Genomic DNA, 19,778 nt, shown 5'->3' on the forward strand with positions numbered 1-19,778 from the left:
CAAACCTTCTCGAGTACGTTGCGGCTTGGGAACAGAATGTAGATGGTGCTGAAGTATTTCTCGGCGAATCGACGGCGGTAGGTTTTCGGGTTACACAAACGAGCACACTTGAGCGCCTTTCGTACTTTATCACGACAGGTACAGGTATTTAATGACATCAAGGTTGAGTCAAGGCCCTCTAGAAAATATATTTGCTATCGTCAGACAATCTTTTGAGGGCAATAACCACCCGACCCCTACACAGTTTCGTGTAACCATGAACTGCCAGTCTTGCTAAAGTCTTGCAAAAACTGTAAGACATGGAAATTCTGACCCATGCACAGTGGGGGCTTCGTTAGATGCTACAGCAAGTGATTATACTAGCACATCAAGCAACAGCCTGTGGGAAAGGGTCGATGAACTCATTGAATTGGGGAACCTGTCAGCTGCAGAGATGGCTGTGACCGTTTTCTAGCAACACAGCCAGCTCACAGAGAAGAGTGACTCAAGGTTAACATAGTGTGTTGCTGGCTAAGTCGCACAAAAATGCGTGTTGAACATAACGTGTGAAGCTTGTAAACATACTTTCACAGTTCCCGCCAGTGAGGAAGGTTCTGAAATCGCTGAGCTTAGCAGCTCAGGGATAAGAGTGGTTATTGTATCCACGTGGGGCACTGTTTCACTTTGTCGAAACACTAGAAAATTTGTTTACGGAATGCTTCAGCAAGACTGAGTTGCACTGGGAAAGCAGTCTGCATGTGTGGAGTTTGGCAAAGGAGAAATGCACCAGCACGATCGGATGCAGTGAACTTACGACTGAGCTCACTTTGAAAGTAGTCAGCTTTTATATAACTGCCGCCTGTATTTCTTCGTGAAAGGGGTCAATTCGGAGAAGCGAAACAACAGGCAAACAATGAAGCTTTGTAAGATGAACAAGTGCACATAGAGAACTAATATAGCAAATATAAAAGCAATAGCATGTTTTGAGGGAAAATATCAGATCAAGTAAACTGAGTATGAACCACAAGAAATAAAATAGTCCTATCCCGATCACGAACTACGGCTTTATAGAATTGGCAACATTAGTGCTAGACGTTTGAAACAAATTCCCTGGTAATAAACTGACTGTGAAATCAATCTCCCAAACCCATTTAAAAAAAGCAAATTAAAGGTATAATGGGTTTTATGTTTTTGTGTCAATGCATGCATTGATGTGTTGTTAAATACTGTGTAATGCATATCGTACAATATTTCTAAACAGATTCTCTCACATTGTTGAATCGATTTGTTGGTTTTCATTTCTCTGTTCTTTTTTCGTTCTTGAAGCGCCAAGGTTTTTTTTTTAGATTTTTGTCGTATCATGCCACACATATCATACCACACATTGTTTTAAAATGTATCCCTCTGTCGCCATGTTCATATCAACAAGTGCTGTATTCCCTCAAATTTACCTCGCCCTGTATAGCCTAAAATGTAATCTCATTTATATATATATATATATAGTTTTTCGTTGTTCTTGCACTGATCCTGCCTGTAAACTGTTGGTTACCTGTCTGTACCATTCCGATTCCTCCGCCCCCCTTACCCAATGCCCTGTTCTGGGGCCTGTAAGGTTTTTTTTGAATAAAGAATAAAGAATAGGTGCTTGCAGTTATGTGATTTGTAAATGAAGATAACACTGCTGCAGCTGCTGTCTGATGTTAGCCAGATGGTCCTATTGAGCTTCTTCATGCTGATCTGCACAGGTTTTGTAATGTGCACCTACCATTTAGTATTTCTGTGAATAAATTGTTTGTACATACTCTAAATTATGACTCTTAGTGCCGGCTTGAAATAAGCTGAGCTGACAACATCGCCAGAGCACCTGCAATCCCCATGCCATCTTCAGCGGGATGGAAACTCATGACTTAGCAGGACGTGTGTTTGGGCAAGTTGGCTCATAGTTAAGGTGAAGCAAGCGAGCGCTGAGAATCAGATAAATAAAGAAGGAGCACCTGTCCGTGTGCTTTGTAATGTCCACCTTTCTTAGTGCTTCTTATGTGGCATCGTTCAGTAGAGAGTTTAGTTATTAGCAAAGCCTGCTATTATCCTATGGCGATCTCCTGGTCGGCACATGCAGAAACGTTGAACGGTAAAAGCAAAGCCGCCTGCGTGGCCGCCGTCGGAACCCAGAGCTAAGTTTCAGAAGGAACGTATAGGCGGGCCACATCTCGGCCGAAACATGGTGCGCTTCACACCACACCCAACAGTGTTCCCACTACAAAACTTTCTAGAACACTGTAGTTGCATCACGTCGTTTTCTCTAGCGCAGCCAAAGCCGTGAAACGAAAACCGGATGCACTTTCGCATGCTGCAAAAATCGGTCTCGGACCGATTCTTACTCGGCGGCCGTGCGGCTTCGTTTTCCGATTGCTCAGACGTTGAGACGATCCAGTTTCCGCATAGTTTCACTGCTATTGCTTTCCTCAAGGCCAAGTTTGAACGCACCCAAAACAATACATTCGCATTTCACGAATACCACCTGCATCTTCCCACGGAGGAAACTCGAGTCAATGCGTCACAGAGTTTTGGGGGTATCGTGTGAATGTTGCGTAATCGGGTGTGGTCTGGTAATGCTTAACTGTTGTTTCGTCTTTATTATTCTCATGTGCGATCCAGCACCTACATATACGGAGTGACCAGTGAACGGTTGTGCACCTCGAGCACTCGGTTTTTACTCGCAGATGTAGCCTGCGTCGGCGTTGCGAGGCGAAAGATGGTCTTGGAAGGTTTTCGGGGTTTTTATTATTCTTATTTATTGAATGAAGGAGAAGTGTTGATTTCAACGAGTTGCAACACATAAAAAATATCGTGAGAGTGCTACAAAACATGACACACAGGAAGAGACAGACGAGGACAGGCGCGGAAAGAAGTCACCTTGTTGACCACTGCTTGCCTTGCCTGCATTGTAAAGCACTATTTTTTTTTGCGAAAATTCGAGGCAAAAGCAGAGATAAAACGGCTCGAAAAAGGCAGAAAACATTTTGCATTAAAAAAAGTAGGTGAAGAGTGCGTGTGTGAAACCTACATCGTGCTGTTCAAGGATTATTTCAATTTCTTTCTCGCCTGGTTAAAATTTTCGTGGTTGTTATGGCGGTGCCCTTGCGCAGAGTAATGATGTATACATTCGGCAACAACTTTTATTGGCATTGGAGCGAAGGCTACGGAGCCAAAATGTGCGCATCCTACCGCTAGTGAATGTAGTTTTACAACAGTACCCGTATTATCACCGTGAAATATAGAAGTTTCCCCTTTATTTCCTACTTGGAGCTATTTCAGAAAGGACGCAGCTCCCACCATTAAGATAGTCGTAATTACTTTAATTTTTTGTTGTGTCTTCGCGCTTTTTAACGCGCGATAAAGTCCCGCCTTTTTACGCGCACCTCAAACGCTAAGCGGCGTCCGCGTCTACATGAAACGCTATTGGTGGGCCCCGGTCTCTTTCCATAGCGTTACCAGACGCGCGCCAGAATGGACTCCGCGTAATGCTACATGTGCAGGAGCTCCACCTCCGTAGCTTTCCTTTCAGTGCCAAGAAAATTTGTCGAGGAGTATAGAGGTGTGGGTCTTCCTTCAATAAACCTCGCTGGTAGTTGGCGCCAGTTCTCGTCTGTCTCTCCCTGTAGACGTGTTTTGTAGCACTCTCACGATGCTTTCTATGTCGAAGCACCAACTCGCTCAACAGCCAACTCTTTTGGAGTGGTGGGACGCTCATGTGCTGTCTCCGGTGGACTTGCAGATGCCCCCTGCGTCAGCCTTGCGAGGTGAAAGAGCAGGGGGGGGGGGGGGGGGCAGTTTGCACGAGACCCAAGCATGCGGCATAATGCGTGAGGCGCGAGCATGCGCACTGGGGATGTGGATATCGCAGCCGATGCACGATGCAAGACATTGTGCAACTAAGAAATTCTCCGCATTTAAAACCGTTCACCACGAGAAAGGCAAATGCATTCATTGGCTTCACCTTCAGTTAAACCGTTCTCTTCGTCGTACACTAGCGCGTTTACGTCGTCGTTCATCTCTTCGCAGTCGTTCTGTCGAGCCATCACGCAGTATTTTTAACGCAGTGGCTTTGAAAGAAAAAAAAAGAAAAAAAAAACAGCAGCACCGTCTTTCAGTGGAGGTCACCTTAACACAGCGGCATTGAGGTCACCTACCGCGCTGAATGCTATAGTGAAAACAGCGAGCCATTAAAGCGGCGTCGTTGACAGAGCTGCGTCAACCTGATAATACGTGGATTTAGTTGCGCATCCGCAGGAGCCGTACGGACGTAGCCTGCCAGTCATTCGCAATAAGCGGCTGCGTCCGTACGGATGCTGCGGACGTGTAACTAAATCTGTCTAATAAACGCGTTTGCCGGGCCAATGAGTGCTTTCGGTCGTAGTTTTTCTCTCGCTTCGCCGGCGACATTTGCAGCCACCTGTGGCTGCAAATTTTCAGCTTCGCTAGTTAACGATCCGTACGGAGTGCTTCGACTATGATTTATAAATAATGTTTACACTGTAATAGTATAAATTACTATTATTATCACAATATTATTTACACATAACATACAAACAAAATCCACAACACGAAACATAGCAAAAACTTAGGGCACCCTAAAGCTTCGCCTTTAGAAGTTCAACGTGATTGCGACGCCCTGTTCCTAGTGCGCACTTCAAACACTTAGCGCATGAAACATTTTCGAATTTGATATGCACCCACTACGTGACCTTAAGGGGATAGACGCAGTAGCTTGTGTGCTTATTGTACTGGGGTACCAGCTTTCAATAGTGGAGCCATTATGATAATCATATATTCTGACACCCGCTTGCACTGGAAGCTTGTAACACGCATTATTAGTGCAATATTTAATGTTGTATTGCGAAGCACAGGATGCGTGTGTTTGTGAAGCATGAAAGATCCTTTCACTGCATTTCGAAGCAGAGCAAGTACTTTTCGGACGTAACTTGACCCAACTTAACGCAACTTGACCTTTCGGACGCAAGTACTTTTCGGACGCAACTTGCTTTTGCCAGCTTCTTTGACAAGTGAGAAAGGAAAGGAAAAGCAAGATAAATTATGCATAAAATAAACCTCCTCCATGGTTCCCGCGTCTCGATTTAACTTAATGTGCTGCATAAATCTGCAGCTGAATATTTTAGTGAAAGCGCTGCGATGTTTGACGGGTCGCTCGACGTGCCGCGTTCCAGGACCAACCTTATAAGTCTTTTTCTTTGCTCAAAATGAACACAGCCAAAATCGAACTGCATGTACATTTTGGGCCTAAGATTACTATTAGTAAGTGTAAAAATCGAACATAACTGCCTGCAGCATTACTAAACATTTTAATATATGCAAATTATTAATTAGAAAATTTCACAAAAAACAAGCTATTTTCTTTTTTGGAATGTAATATCGAGCATCTTAGAATGTTGTTGTGCAAAATTTAGACATTTACGAACAGTTCATCATAATTCGCGCCTGCAGGGGATATAGGCGGAGCTAGCAAAACGGCCGCGAGCACGCTATGAGCGTATATGTTCTCATGTTCGTACATGGCACGCGTGTCAGGATTATCATGTTTGCACCAGTCACACATTTCGTCATCCATTGTTGTCCCGTAGCACCAAATTTGGTAAATGTGGAGCTAGCAAAAGAGCCGCAAGCGCACCATGAAGGGCCCAATATACTCCAAAGTAGCGTTGACGCGTGCGCACGCTGGGCAAAGCGACATTACGTTAGCAAAACCCGAGCACTCTATAGTCTGACGCCAGGCGCAACCGGCGTGACCAGCGTCAGTCAGCGCGGCCCGACGGCAACCAGCGCGAAATGTGACATGCTGCATTTCGCGCCGATGTGTTACCCAGACAACACTGCTTCGTCCTCTTTACGTGACGAAGGGAGGACGCCGGACGCACTGAAACGCGCCTGCGTCAAAGCAACGCAGCGCGGTGCGCACCTGCGGGTATATGGCAAGATCGACACTTGGCGTGGCAGCGCCGACGTGGCGCGACAAAAAGAACGCCGCCGAGCACGCGCACCGCGTAACGTCGAAATGTATTGGCGCCTTGACTATGGTATGCAGTCATGTTCTCACATGACACACATCTCATTATTATCAAGTTTGCACCATTCGCATACCTCCTTCATCTATTCACGTCTCGTAATACGAAATTTGGCATAAGTGAAGCTAGCTAAATGGCCTCGAGCGCATAATGAGTGTGGCATGTAGTCTTGTTGCTGCATGACACGCGTGTCCTGATTATTATGTTTGGACGTGTCATTTACCTATGTCGTCCGTTCACGTCGCGTACTAACGAGTACGGTACAAGTGAAGCTAGCGAAACGGCCGCGAGTGCATTATGATCGTAGCTTGTAGTGATGTCGTTACATGACATGCATCTCTTGTTTATCATGTTTGCACCAATATCATACCTTCGTCATCCATTCACGTCCCGTAATACCAAATTTGGTATAAGTGAAACTAGCGAAACGGCCGCCAGCACACCATGAGCGTGGCATGTAGTCATATTGCTACATGACACGCATCTCATGATTATCATGTTTGCACCAGTCAGATACCTTCGTCATCAATTTACGTATTGTAATACTAAATTTGGTATATGTGACGCTAGCGAAACGTCCGCGAGTGCATCATGAGCGTGGCATGTAGTGATGTTGTTACATCACACGCATGTAATGATTTTCATGTTAGGGTCAGTCACTTGTGTTCGGCATGTAATCATGTCATACCATACCAGTTTTGCAACGTGCCATGTGAACGAAACCACCGCAAGAGGTGCAGGACCATGAAATGTAAAACATGACATTCAAGACATACGCGTCATGATTTTCATGTTATGACTAGTGAAATATGTTCTTTATACACTGATGTTATGCCATATCAAATTCGGTATTGATACCATTATCGAAACGGCCAGGAGAGCTAAATGTCGTAGGTGGCTAGATAGATAGATAGATAGATAGATAGATAGATAGATAGATAGATAGATAGATAGATAGATAGATAGATAGATAGATAGATAGATAGATAGATAGATAGATAGATAGACAGATAGATAGACAGATAGATAGATAGATAGATAGATAGATAGATAGATAGATAGATAGATAGATAGATAGATAGATAGATACGCTCAAAGTCGCCGAAGTTTGCTAAGAATTGCTTCGCATTAAAAAGAAAATATATAAATAGTATGTTCAAGATTGTCTGCATTAATATTTGAAAGAGTCAGCAGTACAGGTTTTAAATGTGAAGCATTTCTTAGCAAACTTTGGTGAGTTAGAGCGTATCTATCTATCTATCTATCTATCTATCTATCTATCTATCTATCTATCTATCTATCTATCTATCTATCTATCTATCTATCTATCTATCTATCTATCTATCTATCTATCTATCTATCTATCTATCTATCTATCTATCTATCTATATATCTATCTATCTATCTATCTATCTATCTATCTATCTATCTATCTATCTATCTATCTATCTATCTATCTACGACTTTTATCTCTCCTGGTCGTTTCGATAATGGTATCAATACCAAACTTGGTATGGCATAACATGACTGTATGATGAACATATTTTAACCATGATAAGTATGAGATGTGTGTGATGATTTACATTTCATGGTCCTGCAGCTCTTGCGGTTGTTTCCTTCACATGACATGCTGCAAAACTGGTATGGTATCACATGATTGCATGGTTAACATAAGCGACAGACCCTAACATAAAAATTGCGAAATGCGTTTCATGTAACAACATGACTACCTGCCGTGCTCATGATGCGCTGGCAGCCGTTTCGCTAGCTTCACTTATACCAAATTTGGTATTACAGTACGTGAATGGATGACGAAGCTATGTGACACATCCAAACACGAAAATTATAACATGCGTGTCATTTGACAACATGACTACATGCCACACTGATGACGCACTCGCGGCCGTTTCACTAGCGTCCCATATGTCAAATTTTGTATTACGTGACGCCAATAGATGACGAAGGTATGTGACTGGTGCAAACTTGATAATCATGATGTACATGCCGTGTGAGAACATGGCTACGTGCCACAGTCAAGGCGCCAATACATTTCAACGTGACGCCGGGCGCGTGCTCGCCGGCGTTCCTTTCGTCGCGTCACGCCGGCGTTGCCACGCCAGGCGCCAGTCCTGCCATATACTGGCAGGCGTGCGCCGTGCTGCGTCGCTTTGACGCATGCGCGTTACAGTGCGTCCAGCGTCCTTGCATCACGAAAATAGAGAAACGCAGTGTTGTCAGGTTAACGCATCGGCGTGAAATACAGCATGTCGCATTTCGCGCCGGTTGCCATCGGGCCGCGCCGGCAGACGCTGCTCGCGCCTGGAGTCAGACTATAGAGTGACCACCTTTTGCTAACGTAGCGTCGCTGTGCCCAGCGTGCGCGCGCGTCAACACAACATTGGAGTATATTGGGCACTTCATGACACACTCGCGGCTGTTTTGCAAGTTCCACATACACCAAATTTGGTGTTACGTGAAGTCAATGAATGACGAAATATATGACTGGGGAAAACATAATAATCCTGATACGCGTGTCATGTAAGAACATGACAACATACCACGCTCATAGCGTGCTAGCGGCCGTTTCGCTAGCTCCACATATACAAAATTTTATATCACGGGACGTGAATAGATTACGAATATAAACAACACATCCAAGCATGATAACTTACCGTTACCGGGCGCACAAAGGTCACTGAAATTGTTGTACAGTCTCCGTTTGCGAAAAGGGTCCGCTTTTCAGACACAGCGAAGCAAGAACTGAGACACTTTTTCGCGTTCATCTGTATTTGTGAGTACGTTCTGTGCGTCATATGTGCGTGAGGCATGCTTCGATCTGCTTGCGATTTGGTTCGTGACCTTCCGATTTGTTGCTATCGCGTTCATTGCTTCGCCTTTGCAGCAAAGCTGTTACTTTTTTTAAAAAAAAAATGCGCCAAAATATCGGCATTGTGATAACTTACATCGGTAAGTATCCGTTCAAAACTGATGACGGGAAAGGAAATACAGAATGTTATAACACTATTTGGTGTTTTGCGCGACAGACCACGTATGATCGTGAGGAAAGCCTTTAGTGGAGGGCAACGAGCGTGGACATTTCACGCCACAACAAGTGATGTGCATGGCATTGAGGACTTTTTCTATGATTGATGTCTGGGGTTTAACGTCCTAAAACCACCATATGATTATGAGAGACGCTGTGGTGGAGGGCTCCGGAGATTTCGACCACTTGGGTTCTTTACCGTGCACCGAAATCTGAGCACACAGGCCTACAAATTTCCGCCTCCATTGGAACAGCAGTCGCCGCAGCCGGGATTCAATCCCATGACCTGCGGGTCAGCAGCAGAGTACCGTAGCCACTAGACCACCGCGGCGGGGTGACCTCTTAGCCTTCAATGAGGCATCGTATCCGAGTTTCTGAAGTGTCTAGGTGACGCATAATATGCGACTTCAAAAAAGAAAACCCATCGCGAAGCAAAAAAAAAAAAAAAAAACTGCAAGGCAGGCCGCACATGTGCTCAGTGACTCCGATACTCTCTGTGTGCGCAATATTGAGCCGCTCTGTGCGCCCCCTATAGGCAACGAAACGTGCGAATAGAAGCAAAGCAGGAGCACACAAAAGGTTCTATGTGAACTGAAGTTCAAGAAACAGCAAGAAGTGGCTGCATTTCCGGTGGAGGCGGAAATGTTGTAGGCCCGTGTACTCAGGTTTGGGTGCACGTTAAAGAACCCCAGGTGGTCGCAATTTCCGGAGCCCTCCACTACGGCGTCTCTCATAATCATGTAGTGGTTTTGGGACATTAAACCCAACAAATCAATCAATCAATCAAACAGCAAGAAAACAATCGAACATCATATCCCGGTATCACTCTCTCTTTATCAGTGATGTGGCCATTGCCCCGAGTGGGTATGTTTCATAGTGCAAGCTTCAAACAAACAAAGGTCGAAGCGTGGGTGTTCTCGGCCATTGACCTTTCCAAATTTTTTTCAGCGTGCTTGTGAATGCGACTTTGCCCACGTACTCGAAGAGAGGGTTTCGCGCCTGTTACGGATGCACACTAGGTAGCCTAGATTCGTGTACAGCCCTCATTGCACATTTCAGTGTTTCGGCATTAAGATTGCGCTTATTGAGAGCGATATACTTCAGGCCAGATTTAAATGCACGCTTCCTGTACGCCATACAGAGAAGCAATGTGTGTGAGTTTCAGCGCAAAAATTACGCTTTTGCTTGGCTATTGGAGACCATGAGTTTACACAGCGCAGAGAAAAGAACGACTCGGTATCTTGTGCAGTGAGTAAAAAACAGGCCCGCATAAGAATTCAGCTTCACTGACAATGCGTGCTCTAGGTTTGTGAATGGATACTTTTTTGAGAGCCTGAAGGTGTGATGTGCGGCTCAGCAGTCATCCATTTTTTTTTGTTCGTTATTAGAAAGTTCAGTGGCGTGCGTGCGACCAATGTTGTCAATTGAAAGAATTGCGCCCATTTATTTTTTTAGTAAGTGCAGCCCACATGGTCAGCCATGCAATATTCATACTGGTAGTTCATGCAATACGTCAAAATCTATGGTTACCTGATAAAAAAGAACGTATCCACTGCCAACCAAGCGTTGTTGAATGGCTGTGTGTTGTACTGCACCACCAGTTTCTTGGCTATCTTAGCACCGGCTGAATAGAAAGAAGAAAAGATAGCGACACATGACAAACGTTGCGTTGCAGCTCTTGTGAGAATAAGTGCGTCATATGTGTTGATGCACGTCAGTTTCACTAAGTACTTTAAAAAAACTATTGTGCGATGCCGTGAGCAGAGAATACAATGGGGACGCTATGGTGTTACGAACCCTTCAGACGAATGTTTAGCGTTCAACTCTCTGCAGTTCGAGACAGCTTCACTATGCGCAGTTTGAAGTAATAAATTAGACTAGCTTGTAATTTACCTTGTTGTGTTCTTGATCTCCTTACACCCAAATTGAAAAAAAAATGACATCATATCCACGGAGTGAATGATGGAGAGTGGGGCGAAGCATTCATCCGTCCATTCGTTCTTGCTTTCGTCCATCCATGCGTCCGTATGTGTGGCCGTCCTTGCGTCCATCCGCCCGTCCATGCATGCTTCTCTTCATGCGTCCGTCCCTGCGTTCATCCATGCATCTGCCCCTGCGTCCGTTCATGCGTCCATCCATGCATATGTCTGTAAGTCCATTCGTACATCTATTCAACACTCCAAGTACCACCATCTCGCATCTTTTCATCATATATTCTCCATGCAGAAGCACCGCCATCCAGCGCATATTCCAAGGACTAAACGAGAGGGGGCACACGCACACTTTCTTACGGCTTGCACTTTGGGTCTACTTCCCACCTTTAACCACCTCGAGTTCATGGTATATATTATTTCACTGTATTCATGGCACTGTGGCCCAACGCTCGCTAAATCTTCCTAAAACCAATGAGGTTACGCCCAGCGAGTGTAACGTAGCAACCTTTTCCTGTCAGATAGTGCTCAATGTACATGCCAATGGCTGCTAATGGGGAATGAGAGGCAGGAAAATTCGGCTTTTAGTTAACGCGTACGCCGCAAACTTTTTATTGTTTAACAAAGCACATGAGAAATCTTCCATCGGCACCATGCACCTTGCAGGTCAAAATGTAACACTGGTTACACACTACAACTACGACTACGACAACGAAGGACGAACGTGTGCTGCTTTAAGGCGCTTCGCCCCTAAAAAAATCATTACCTTGCGCAGCCACACCGGAAAAAAGTTGCTCGGATGATTTCAAGCTGAACGGTTGTGCTGCCCACGACCTCCAACGGCAGCGTAGCTCTTGTCGACTGGTTTCCCCTCCACGACTTCCTGACCGCCTGTTCTTTTAAGAAACCTTCTGTGCTAGGTTTATTCCCACTCTGCTGTAACTATAGCAACTATGACTCAAAGTAAGTAAAGAATAGAAAAGTGATCTGAGATTGACTTCGTGAATCAATTACACCCATATCGTATGGATACTACCACTGCATGAAAGCTTAGGAAAATGCACCTATTACAAAAGAAAATTGTACGTATAATAGCAAATGTATCATACCAACATCACACTGAGGACCTCTTTAGGCAGTTCAACACCCACACTATCTTTCCCTGCTACAACCATTTTTTACTTCGTGTATGGCCCTACAATATAAATTCAGAAAATAGCACAATTAATAAAATAGCCTGTTTACAGAAAAACACAGCAGTCTATACCATCTTTCACAGTGAAATATGTATGGTCTATACCCCACTCGAGTACCAATTACGGAATGCAGATGTTAAAAAACAAATTACCCAGATTGCTCAATTCATTCAAAAATGCTGGCTTTCATACATCAAACATAACGTGGTCTCAATTAGCTTCACTTATTTAGTCACTTTTTATGTTTTTTTCTTCTTTTTTCTGTGTTTCAATGACATATCACAATGCCTTTGCGAAGAACGTGCTTGAACATGTATACAGTTGGTTGTGTTGTATAAAAGAGATTGTTTCCTCACGCACACCTATGTTCATGTTCTGCACAATATATTGTATGTTTAGTTTTTTTAATTTACTTCTTACTGTTTTGTCTAAATGTTAATAATTGCTGATGTCATCCTGAATGCAAGCACGTTTTTTGCTACCTCCGCCAACTGCTGCCACTATAGAAAATGGGAGCCAAAAACTCCCCAAGCTTTACGGAGCAGTTTTTTTCGAGGCCTCTGCCATTGTATAAGATTTTTGCAATGAAAATAAGCGAATGAATGAATGAATGAATTGTGAATCTTGTGCTCTCGTAAATACCGACAGTGCGTCTCGCGTCACTGGGCTTTTCGTGTTTCAGGTAAACGCCAATGCTTCATTCATTATCTTGCTTCATCGAAGTAAAAGCGTGTAGCGTACATTGTGTTCAGCCGCGGGGATGATTGCACAATTTATTATTAAGGTAATGCAGAGATGTATGCAGCTGAAGTGGTGGTTACTAGAAGCTGTAAGTGAATGTTTCAGGGACGAAACTCCTTATAGTGGCACCCCTTCGTCCCTTGTTGCCGTTCTAGTAGTGTGTAACAAGTATAACATTTTGCCCTGCAAGGTGGTGCCGGTGAGAGATTTTTTCTGTGCGTTGTTGAGCAATAAAAGATAGTGCTCAATGTACATGCCAATGACTGCTAAGGGGGAATGAGAGACAGAAAAATTTGGCTTTTAGTTAATGCGCACGTTGCGAATTTTTTATTGTTCAACAACGCACAGAAGATAAGAAAGGGTTGCTACGATATACTCGCTGGGCGTAATCACCTAGGTTTTAGAAAGGTTTAGTGAGCGTTGGGCCGCAGTGCCATGAACTCGGTGAACTAGTATATACCGTGAACTCGAGGTGGTTAAAGCTGTGAAGTAGACACGAAGCGCAAGCCGTAAGATAGTGTGCGTGTGCCTTCTCTCGTTCAGTCCTTGGAATGTGCGCTGGATGGCGGTGCTTCTATATGAGGAATATATGATGAAAAGATGCGAGATGGTGGTACTTGGAGTGTTGAATAGGTGGACGAACGGACACACAGACAAATGCATGGACGGACGCATGGATGACTACACGGAGAGATGGACGCATGGATGGGCGCAGGAGCGAATGCATGGACGAAAGCAGGGACGGACGCACAGATGAACGTGTGGACGCACGAACAGGCGTACGCGTGGACGGGCGGATGGACGCACAGGTGGCCACACAGACGCACGCATGGATGGACGGAAGCAAAAACGAATGGACGGACGGATGCTTCACCCCACTATCCATCATTCACTCCGTGGATATGCTGCCATTTTTTTTTTCTTTTTGCAACGCTTTTACTTGTCAGAGATCTTACACCGATCTTGCAAGTCGGAGAGCTTTATTCTGTCTCGCTTTGAGTGAAAAGTCATGCTAATCAAAGATAAATCCAATAGTACATTATAAAAAAATTACTCCGAAGTCCGAGTAAAACGCTTGTCATCTAGCGTCCCCCCTATTCGGAGCAATTTTCGCTCCGGACATCCGGAGAAATGTGTTTGCTCCGGCTCGCCGGTGCGATTGCGTGGAGCATCTGGAGTACTTTTTACTGGAATTTTCCGGAAGCTCGTTGGAGTGATTACGTGGCGCCTCCGGAGCATTTTTCGCGGGTCTTTCACACCGGTTATCCGGAGCTTTTGTGTGGTACCCCAGGAGTATTTTAAGCATGTTCTTAATTCATGTGGACAGAAAGTCCGCATGAAGTCATCCGGCGCGGTGAAAGTTGCTGTCACAATGATGAGGGCACCGTGTGCTAGAAAAATCACTCGTGTTTCGTATAACACGGAACAAGGTGTATATAACTGGTAGCAAAGGCTCCATAAAAGCCCATACGTTCAGAAAATGGCGGCTGATCAGGTGCTCATGGGGCTTACCGCCATTTCTGTTAAGAGAGATCACTTACGGCGGAGCCAAAAATAAAGCGAATGCGACGCAAAACAAAAACTGGTAAACAATTGACGCAATTTTGTGTGCACTAGCACGAGGATCGATTTCAAATTTCTTTTCATGGACCCCTGATTGCTAAGGACTCGCGCTAAGGCACTCACCGGGGGGTCATCCACAAGCGTGCTTCAAGTCAATGCCAGCTAATCTAATACGGACTCATCATGAAATAGTGTATTAATGTTCTATTTGCCTCAGTTTTACAAGGAAACCTATTCTTCGAACTTCTTTTCGCAGTTCGTGCCATCTTCCACTCATGGATTAAAGCAGCCGACATCGTAGCTGCGCATACATATATCTGCAGCGTGGCTTGTTTCTTTCACACATACGCAGATTCTTTAGCACGTACATGCTTGGGACCTTCTGTTTTAACAGGAAGAATTGACGCCTATTGACGCCAAAACATTTTAGTTTTATTCACTGGTCACAATATCTCAAGTTTATTACACTGTACAAAAGTTTAATAAAGCCTAGCTATTATTTATGTTGAACAGGAACATTTATTTCAAGCAGACAGAGGCAAGCGGAAAAACTAAAACCGTACGTTAGGCTAACTTAACAATGAGTAAAAATCTATTGATCCTTCTTTAGCAAGGCATAAATTCTGATGCCATTTAATCACGGCAGTCAGTGAGAAAAAACCTTACCGCATCGGCTGACTCCAGAAAGCTATCAGCTTCGACTCATTTGCTGCTGTGTTCGTAATAACTCTATCTAGCCCAAACCAACTTCAACGGAGGCATCTCAGCATCAAGTATTCATCGCGAACGTATCTTTTATAACCATTCAGTGGCTTAGGCGAACGTACCCCCGCATAAATCTTGTTCTCAAATTATGTAGACAACGAACTTGTATTATTCAGTTCACGTGGGGCATCATATGGGTTTAGTGGAGGTGTTCAGACAAAAAACATTTTTACGTATGCCCCATGTTGCATAATATGCTTGTTTCATTTGCGGCAAAACACTGTATAACTCAGGATGTTTCGTCCTTGTTTCCACTGGTGGCCGCCTTCATTATCGAATAAATGTAGGAGACAGGCGAGATTCGGTTTAGAAATTAGCCCAACACCACTTGACAGGAGAGCAAGAGCAGAACTTACTGTGCTCGTCTGATTACTTTTACGCCACGCTGTCTCCTTTCTTATTGATATGATTAAGAAAAAACGTACAAGGATAAGTTATACCTCACTCATACATATTGTGGCACTGGAATACCAGCAGTACCAGCAGTGCCCTTTGGTTTTGGTTTGATGCTGCACGCCCGCACCACCTCCAGCACCCGCCAGTGTCGTCTGCAGGAGCGGCTGAGAAGTGCGCACTTTGACCGCCCGGCCACCGCGGAAACTGAAGCGTTGGTTTCCTATTCGTCTGTTCGGTCAGTTTCAACACAATAAGAGCAGCAGCACGTGTTGCTGCCGAAGAAACTTCCGGTAATTTAATTTATTGCTCTCCAACACCGAAGCAGAAATCTTGTGTTTTAAGTTGTGATAGCGTAAGGAAATCCTCTTTTTTTCCTTTCAGGTAAAAAAAAGGCTCTTAAAGTTGACAGCTAACTATTCTATTGTTCTATCTAGCTTGAAAAAAGTGAATTTGAGATATTCGGCTAGAGACGGGGAAAAAACTCTTGAGATTGAACTGGCTACTCAGTAAGGTTTCTGCCCTGCTTCGATGGTCTAGGGGCTTAGATACTCGGCTGCTGACCCGTAGGTCGCGGGATAAAATCCCGCCTGTGGTAGCTGTATTTCCGATGGAGGCGGAAACGTTGTAGGTCCGTGTGCTCAGATTCAGGTGCAGGTTAAAGAATTCCAGGTGGTCCAAATTTCTGGAGCCTTCCACTACGGCGTCTCTCATAATCATATCGTGGTTTTGGGACGTTAAATCCCACATATCTATCAATCATTACGGCTTCTGTTCCTCATCAATACTGCCAGGCTACGCCGGCACACAGAACCGAAAGCCATTCAGCACGTGTGTTTGGGAACAGCAATAGGGTATATAGCGGAGGTGCCGGCCCCCGTCATCTAGGCATGCGTGATGGGGACAGGTAAAAGGGGGCCTTCTTATCTGGCGGAACAATAAACTTGTCATCCATCCATCTATTTATCCGGCTGCAGTTCTACGGCCATAGTACAAATGGAAAGTGGTGGACTTTACTTTTAAATGCGGAGCATTTCTTATATGCACGACGTCACGCGTCATGCGTGGGCTGCGATATCGACATCCACACTGCGCATGCTCGCACCTCGCGTATCTTACCGCATGCTTGCGTCTTGTGGCAACTGTTTGCTCCCCTATCTGTCGCCTCGCAAGGCAGGCGCAGGCAGCGTCTGCTAGTAAAAATATAATGCTCAAGCTGCACGACCATTCACAGGTCACCCCGTATATGTAGATACTGGATATACATCAGCGTCCTACCACTCGTTGAAGCAACGCTTTTCCTTCATTCAATAAATAAAAACGATAAAGACGAAATAGAAATCAAATATTCCCACGCCATACCAAATTACGCACAATTCACTCTATACCCCCTCCCCCCCCCACTCTGGGACGCATTTTCTCGAGTTCCCCTTGTGTGAAGATGCGGGTGGCTTTTTTCAAGACGGTAGTCTTTCTTGGGATATTTCAACGCGAAAAAAATTGGTTTGTCTGCCTGTCTTTATGTTTTTCAAGCAATACGACTAAAGCAGCCCACATCCGCAGCTGTCGCCAATATTATTTTGGTTTGTGCGTTAAACATTGTGCAATTGTCGATTAAAACAAAAGTTGCACATATCGGAGGCACCATATGAACACAGCAATATTCTGTGGTGTGTTTTAGTATACTAGAAAAGGCATACAGAGGTAATTAAAAGAACATTATCGTTTATTTTTCTGCGCTTACAATCCGCTTACAATCCGGTATTACTTTGCGCCTACAATTGTTGGCAATGTATTGCGGCTAGGTGGCGTTAGCCACTTCGCCGTAATAATTTGTGAACAAAAACTTCAGCTATCTTTTTTTTCCCTTTACATAGTAAAGTTAAGGACTGACATTTGCAGTGAAGGATTTATTTTGACTCGTGCCTTGATTGTAGCCACTAATCAGATAACCTCCTTCTAGTTATTTCTACTCGCTTAAGGTCTATTTTGCCCTCCCTGTCCCTAAATCTCTCTGCCTTGAAAAACTCTGTGCCATCATCCTAAACTATAGTGTGAAGCCCTTTGCAGAACATTATCAAGTGTTCGGCAGTTTCCTCCTCCTATCCACACGCACTGCATACCGTGTCTACCCCTTCGTATTTGGCTCGATATGTCTTTATTCGCAATACTCTTGTCCTGGCCTCAAACAGTAGAGAACACCCTGAGTATTATCATAGATCCTTTCCTTGACAATTTCCTGCTTAACAGTTCGATAGATCTCTAGTGCGGACTCCTTAATCATGCCGATTCTCCACATATCGGTCTCAGCTTTCTTCACCTTCTTCTTAACTGATATATCTTTTGGTTTGGCCCCCTGCTCTTTTCTGAGTATTTACAAGTTAATTTTCTGGTTCGCTTCCTCCATATTGTATCGACATTCTTCATGTACAAGTAGCTGAATACCTTCCTAGCCGAACGCTCCTCCCCCATTTCTCTCAATCACTTCTCAAAATTTATCTTGCTGCTAGCTTCCCTGCCCTCAAATGATGTCCATACCATATCACCTTGTACTCCCTGATTTGGTGTATTCCCGTGAACTCCTAAGGCAAGCCTACTATTCCACGTTGCTTAATTTCTAATCTTGCTTGATCTTCTCATCTCATGCACAAGACCACATTGCCGAACGTAAGAACAGGAACCATGACCCCTTTCCATATTCATCGCACAACATCATACCAATTGTAATTCCACGGTGCCCTGTTTTTCATCACTGCTGCATTCCTGTTACCTTTAGTCGTCACGTATATTTCGTGTTTCCTTAGGTACTCGGTCTCATTGCTTGTCCATACGCCCAGGTATTTGTATTTATCTGTTATATCTAGTGTGACTTCCTGTATCCTAAGGTCACAACCTTCACTATCATTAAAAATTATGACTGCTGATTTTTCCTTACTGAATCTGAAATCTAACCTATGTCCCTAATTAGTGCCGATGTATATGTATCTGCAAAACTTCCTTGTCGTCGGCCGTTAGCACGGTATCATCTCCGTACATCAATGCCGGTATTGTCTGTTCAATGAGTTTTCCTTTTTTTACAACAGATAGGCTGAAGCCAAGTCAACTGCCACCTAATTTGGCCTCTAATCCTTGTAAGTACACTATGAATACCAAGGATGGCAGACTACACCTCTGCAAAGCCCCCGTTTTATCTTTGTATTCCCATACGTGTTTTTCCCATTTTAACAACTGCCTTGTTACTTATATATTCTTTAGAAGAATAGTGACGTCATCTTTCACACCTAGTGGGTGAAGTATTCTTCACAAGTCCTCTTGAACCACGCTTTCGTATCCTTCTTTGATATCCGAGAAAGCTAGCCATAGGGGCATGTGTTTTTTTCTTTTATTTCTATACATTGTGTCAGTGAGAACAAATTGTCTTCCAACCCCTTTTGTTTCCAATACCAATTCTGCAGTTCCCCGAACACCCCCTCATGCCTGTAGTATTTCTTTTATAATCTGCATCAAAAGCGTGTAAATCACTGATGTCACGGTTATAAGACGGTAGTTGTTTATATCAGCTTTGACCCATTTTAGATCATTATCATTCTGCTAAGCTTATATTAATCAGGGCCTTCACCATTGATTACTGTTTTGCTCCTCGCCTGTCTCAAAGTTGATTTAAACTTGGAACCCAATTCCTTTATCGGAATAATTGGGATGCTGTCAGGGCTGGTTGATGTGCTACTAGAAACAATCTTCTCAGCTCTTTACTAGTGTCATCGTGAAGATGGAACCACTGCGCCATTTGATCCATCCTTGTCTTTTGAAGTGCCTAGCACGTCCTTGTTAAAACTTTTCTGTAATCTTTGTTCTTATATATTTGTCACAAACATCTGCAATCCTCGTTTCGCTTGCACGTCCCATCGTCCTAGGAAGGGCGTTTTGTGTTGAGAAGATGACATCGGGCAACTGGTGACACAGCAGTGGCGCCACCATGTCTTCCCTACACATGTACCGAAAGGAGAAACATGTGTCGAGGAAAAAGGAAATTACTTCCAGAGGGGAAGGGAGCACGTGTACGCGCCGAAAAAGTGTTGACTGC

General features: G+C 44.2%; 1 protein-coding gene across 1 annotated transcript in view; it reads right to left on the minus strand.

The window, feature by feature from the left end:
* Positions 1–19,778, minus strand: part of LOC119167683 (nose resistant to fluoxetine protein 6) — a 192,048-nt gene that overhangs the window by 57,769 nt on the left and 114,501 nt on the right. Inside the window, exon 7 of the mRNA XM_075865904.1 lies at positions 10,636–10,729. Coding sequence (XP_075722019.1) covers positions 10,636–10,729 — 94 coding nt within the window. The remainder of the gene's footprint in view (positions 1–10,635; positions 10,730–19,778) is intronic.

This window comes from Rhipicephalus microplus, chromosome 6, assembly GCF_043290135.1.
Source record: "Rhipicephalus microplus isolate Deutch F79 chromosome 6, USDA_Rmic, whole genome shotgun sequence".
Lineage (NCBI taxonomy): Eukaryota > Metazoa > Arthropoda > Arachnida > Ixodida > Ixodidae > Rhipicephalus > Rhipicephalus microplus.